Below are 4,536 nucleotides of genomic sequence, written 5' to 3' on the forward strand. Positions count from 1 at the left end.
ATCAAGAACTTTTTTCCAGCTACTCAGGTGGTCTGATAAAAGATACCACATGGACTCAAAGACCCTTGTCTTCTTTATTTGCAGGCTTCCAGGCACAGGCACCCTTCAGGCATAGGGGAAAAGGACTGTACAAGTTCTCCTGGGTAGAAATGAAAGTTTGTATTTCATAGGAGAGTTGAAGGTGTGGTAAAATCTCCTGTTTGGAACAGTTCATTTTCTGTGCAGATTAGGCTAGGAGATGAGTTGGAATAGTCTGTTTACCTCAAAGTTGTTTGGTGGCGAGCAGGAGGTAGAGCATTTCTGAGGCACTTAATTGATGCGCCATATATAAAAGCCAAGTCACTGCCAGGGAGTCTTCACTGTCTTTTGGGCTTGCTATTAGCACGTTCTTATGAAAGCTTGCTTCAAAATGAAATAAAGAAATGCTTCAACTTCGATAACCCAGTTCTAACTCACTGGTGCCTTACAATGAACAATAAATACAAAGTAAATAAGAAAAGAATTTATTTGCATACTTACAAATTTTTCAGGGTACAATAGTTTTTCAGCAAATACAACAATTTTGAGCTGCCAAGATGATAATTTCATATTTAAGACCTGGCAACCCTGAAGGGAACCCCTAGCTCAAGGGCATGAGGGCAAGCTCCTCTCCTCCCTGCAGTGCTGGAAAAGAGGAGGCTGCAAAGCCTTTGACCAGCAGCATCTTTTCACTCAAGGCTCAGGGCTGAGGACGTACAGCAGGTCATGTACATCTGCCAGTACCCAGCCCACTTCACTGGCGGTGGGGCGCTGAAAGGAGAAGGGGGTGCTCAGCTGTTAGCTGCTGCTTTGCCTTCAAAGGGTGCAATTCCCATCAGCTGAAGTTCTTCAGCAGTCTTATGCCACTGATCAGAGAAGTAGCCTTCTTGGCAATAAAAGCTGCAGCGAGCAGCTGGTGCAGCCCAGCCAACCTAGCAGCTGTGCACCACGGCTCCGAGGACCCCTGGATACCTTGCAGACTCATCTCCCTAGAGGGATTAGGAGCTGAACCCTGTGAAATATCATACGGCACTGTTGTTAAGAGAGAGCCAAAAATGCCTGAGTTGGGGGCTGCGAAACAGTTTGCGGTCAGACTTTAAATTTTATTTAAATACGAAGCAAGATCTTTCCTCACAAGTTGGAAGTCTTACAAATACTACCTTAAAATTAATCCAAAAATAGGGTTCCAATTAAACAGGTTAAATTAAACAGGTTTGATGATGTCAGCCCAGAGTTTAAGGATGCATTTTGTATAGCAATTACGTACCATCGATTTATTATACTAATAGCAAATTTCAACCCCCCTTTCCTTCCCCTTCACAGAGAGCTCCATGAAAAGATGGATTTCACAGAAGCCTACTCCGATAGATGCTCTACTGTTGGACTTGCAGCTAGAGAAGGAAACATCAAGATTTTGAGGAAACTAATTAGGCAGGGATACAGTGTTGATGTTGCTGATAACAGGGGGTGGATGCCAATCCACGAAGCAGCAGTCCACAACTCAAGTGAATGCCTGAAGCTATTAATTCATTCAGGTATGGAACACTTCATTCAGGCTGGGGCAGTTTTGTTTTAAATTTCCCCTATAAAGTAGTGTAATATTACAGTGTAAGAGATGCGCGATCTCATTTATTTTGTGATTTCTTTTGTAAATTTGAATGTGATTGCAGTTATAAAAATGACTGTAAAAATTGCACTGGCCTACTCGGGAATAATAGCTCGTGTGCTTTGGGTATATATTTCCTTATTTTGCCGGGTGGGGGGGAGTATTCTTTATTGTTAGCTATGCTGAGAACATTCTGAGACTCTTGGTGGGGTTTGCAATGCTGACACAATTACTATTTTTTGTGTTACAAAAACTATTCAAAAGGATGTTTAGGCAAAGTGAAGTACTCAGTTCTGAGGAATGGCCAGATCTAAGGTTGCCAGTGAAATAAAAGGCTCGTGTGGCTCTGAGAGCAAGACATGCCAAACATTTTGCTCAGTGTTTGTCTGTCTGTTGACAGTTTCCCTGCTGGGCGCCTTCCTTATCTGATGAAGTTTAGGGATAATGTACATCTGCCTACTGATCCAGTTAATGCTAGTAGTGCTTGGTTGTAATAATGCAAGCCCTAGCTCTACTCTCTTTAAAGCTTACAGAGAACATAACAAGGGTCTTACTAGGTCAGACCAATCGTCCCTCTAGCCCAGTATCCCACCATGACAGGAGTGGATGCTATAGAGGGAAAGCATTGAACCAGGTATATCCAGAGTGATCTGTCCCCTATTCATTATTTTCCCTGGCATCCACCATTTATTGGGTTAGAGATGCCAGAGGAAGATCTCCGACCTGATCTGTTCAACAGCCATTAATAGATTTGTCACCCATGAATGTATCCAGTCCTTTTTTGAACGTGACTATACTGCCCACCTCTACCACCTCCTGCCAGCAGACAAGTTAACTGTGTTGCTGTAAAAAAGAACTTTCTCTTGTTTTAAACCTGAGACCTACTATTTTCAGTGGGTGCCCCCCTAGTTTTAGTATTTTGGGACTTGGTAAACAACACTTCCCTGTTCACTTTGTCCACACCCTTTATGATTTTGTAGACGTCTGTCATGTTCTGCTCTCTGCCTTCCCTTTTGCAAACTGAAGAGTCCTAGACTTCTTAGTCTCTCCTGGTATGGCAACTGGACCAGGCCCCTGATCATTTTGGTTGCCTTTCTCTGCATCTTTTCTAATATGGTGACATTTTTTGTGAGATGTGGTGGCCAGAATTATACGTAGCATTCAAAATGTGGGTGCACCATGGATTTGTATAATGCCATGATGATGATCTCCATTTTGTTTTAAATTCCTTCCTTAATAATGCCTAACATTTTATTGGCTTTTTTTGGTCTCCACTGCATAGTGAGCTGATGTTTTTAAAATACTATCTACAGTGTCTTTGTGGTCTCTTTCCTGAATCGTGATGACACAGCTAGTTCAGAAACCAGGTGTGTATGTGTATGGTAGTTGAAGTTAACCTTTTTCCCCAGGTGCATTACTTTGCACTTGTTTATATTGAAATTCATCTGCCATTTTTTGCCTGCTAACTTAGCTTGATCAGATCTTTCTTCAGCTCCTTTCCATCAGCTTGGAACTGGATTACCTGGAATAACTTGGTATCATCTGCCAACTGGGAGATTTCACCATGTACTTCCATTTCAAGGTCACTTATGAAACTTGAACAAAATAGGGTCCAGCACAGATCCCTACAGGGCTTCACTTTTGATGTCCGTCCATTCTAAAAAGTGACCATTTGGCTCTACCATTTACTTTTTATCTTTTAATGATCTTTCAGCCCACAAAATAACCTTCCCTCCAATCCTGTGGCAACACAGTTTTTTATTCCACTTTTACATTTAGCATATACACTTGTAGCAGCAGTGTTTGTTCATCAGCCTGTTCTTCAGACCACTGTGTCTTCCACTCTGTAGTTCTTAGATTCCCAGGAAGTCTCCATAGGTTTCCTGCAGTTCAGGATCCCTCTTCTTTGTGATGCATCTATATAATTTGTGCTGGGTTAATAGAGGACCCCCTTTTGGCCCTGGACTGTTAATGCCTTGTATCTGTTAAAGTTGCCATTTTATTATAACATCAGCTCAAAGGGTGTGGCATATTCAGGCTCTCATGTTTCATAGTTTCATAGCTGGTAGGGTGGGAAGGGACCTGAGCAGATCATCAAGTCCAAACCCCTGCCATGTTATCCCACCTTATGCAGGTTAATAAAGACAAATGGGACTTTTAAGCCCCATCCTAAGTTTTAACCAAAAACTGTCTCTAATTTTCATATAACTTAGCTGATTGATCTAGTACTTTTCTTTTCCTAGCTCCCATTCAAAAGAGGAGGAAGCCAACCTATATGATTCTGATGTGGCTTGGACACTTCTCGTACAACCTTCACAGAATAAAACCTTTTAAGATTTTCCCAAGCTATGGTGAAGGTTTGCAAATAGAGTTGGTGCTTAGGCAGTATTCACATAGATTGTCTAAATGAGCATGTAATTGTATTAAATCGTACTATGATACAACTAAATTAGATTCACTCAACTATTACTCATGGAAATTAGTGCCAACCATTCCACAAAGGCTGAGTTAGCTTCTGTTGCTGCCTTAACAAGAATCCCTCTTTCTGATATTTGCAGTGCAAATGCCATATTTTGTTGCATACAGTATGCTCTGGAATATAATACACAACTTTATTTTTGAAAGGCAGAATAAAGAAAAAAAATACTTTCTTGGAGTGAGTGAGTAGTAGTAGCAAGGGAGCTGAGCCTGCATGTTTTTTGGCTCCCTATGGATTGCTGCAGATTTTACTTCTGGTTTTATCCATAAGCTGAGAACCTGCTCTTACTGGATTTCTTGCATATAACTTGCAGTCCCATTTTCAGAAGCTGCTTTTTGGGAAAATGGTGTGTCTTGTGTGTGACAAACTGCGGTATGTGAAAGCCCACACTTTCACCCAGCTTAAGCTCTTCCTTGGCTGTAGCTTTATTATA

General features: G+C 41.5%; 1 protein-coding gene across 1 annotated transcript in view; it reads left to right on the forward strand.

Annotated features, from left to right (window-relative positions):
* ASB3 (ankyrin repeat and SOCS box containing 3) overlaps window positions 1-4,536 on the forward strand; it is a 95,989-nt gene that overhangs the window by 11,115 nt on the left and 80,338 nt on the right. The window contains exon 2 of the mRNA XM_019507983.1: window positions 1,340-1,553. Within this exon, the coding sequence (XP_019363528.1) occupies window positions 1,358-1,553 (196 nt within the window). The 5' untranslated portion in view covers window positions 1,340-1,357. The remainder of the gene's footprint in view (window positions 1-1,339; window positions 1,554-4,536) is intronic.

The sequence above is a fragment of the Gavialis gangeticus genome, unplaced genomic scaffold, assembly GCF_001723915.1.
Source record: "Gavialis gangeticus isolate Ggan-Ray unplaced genomic scaffold, GavGan_comp1, whole genome shotgun sequence".
NCBI classification, from domain to species: Eukaryota; Metazoa; Chordata; order Crocodylia; family Gavialidae; genus Gavialis; species Gavialis gangeticus.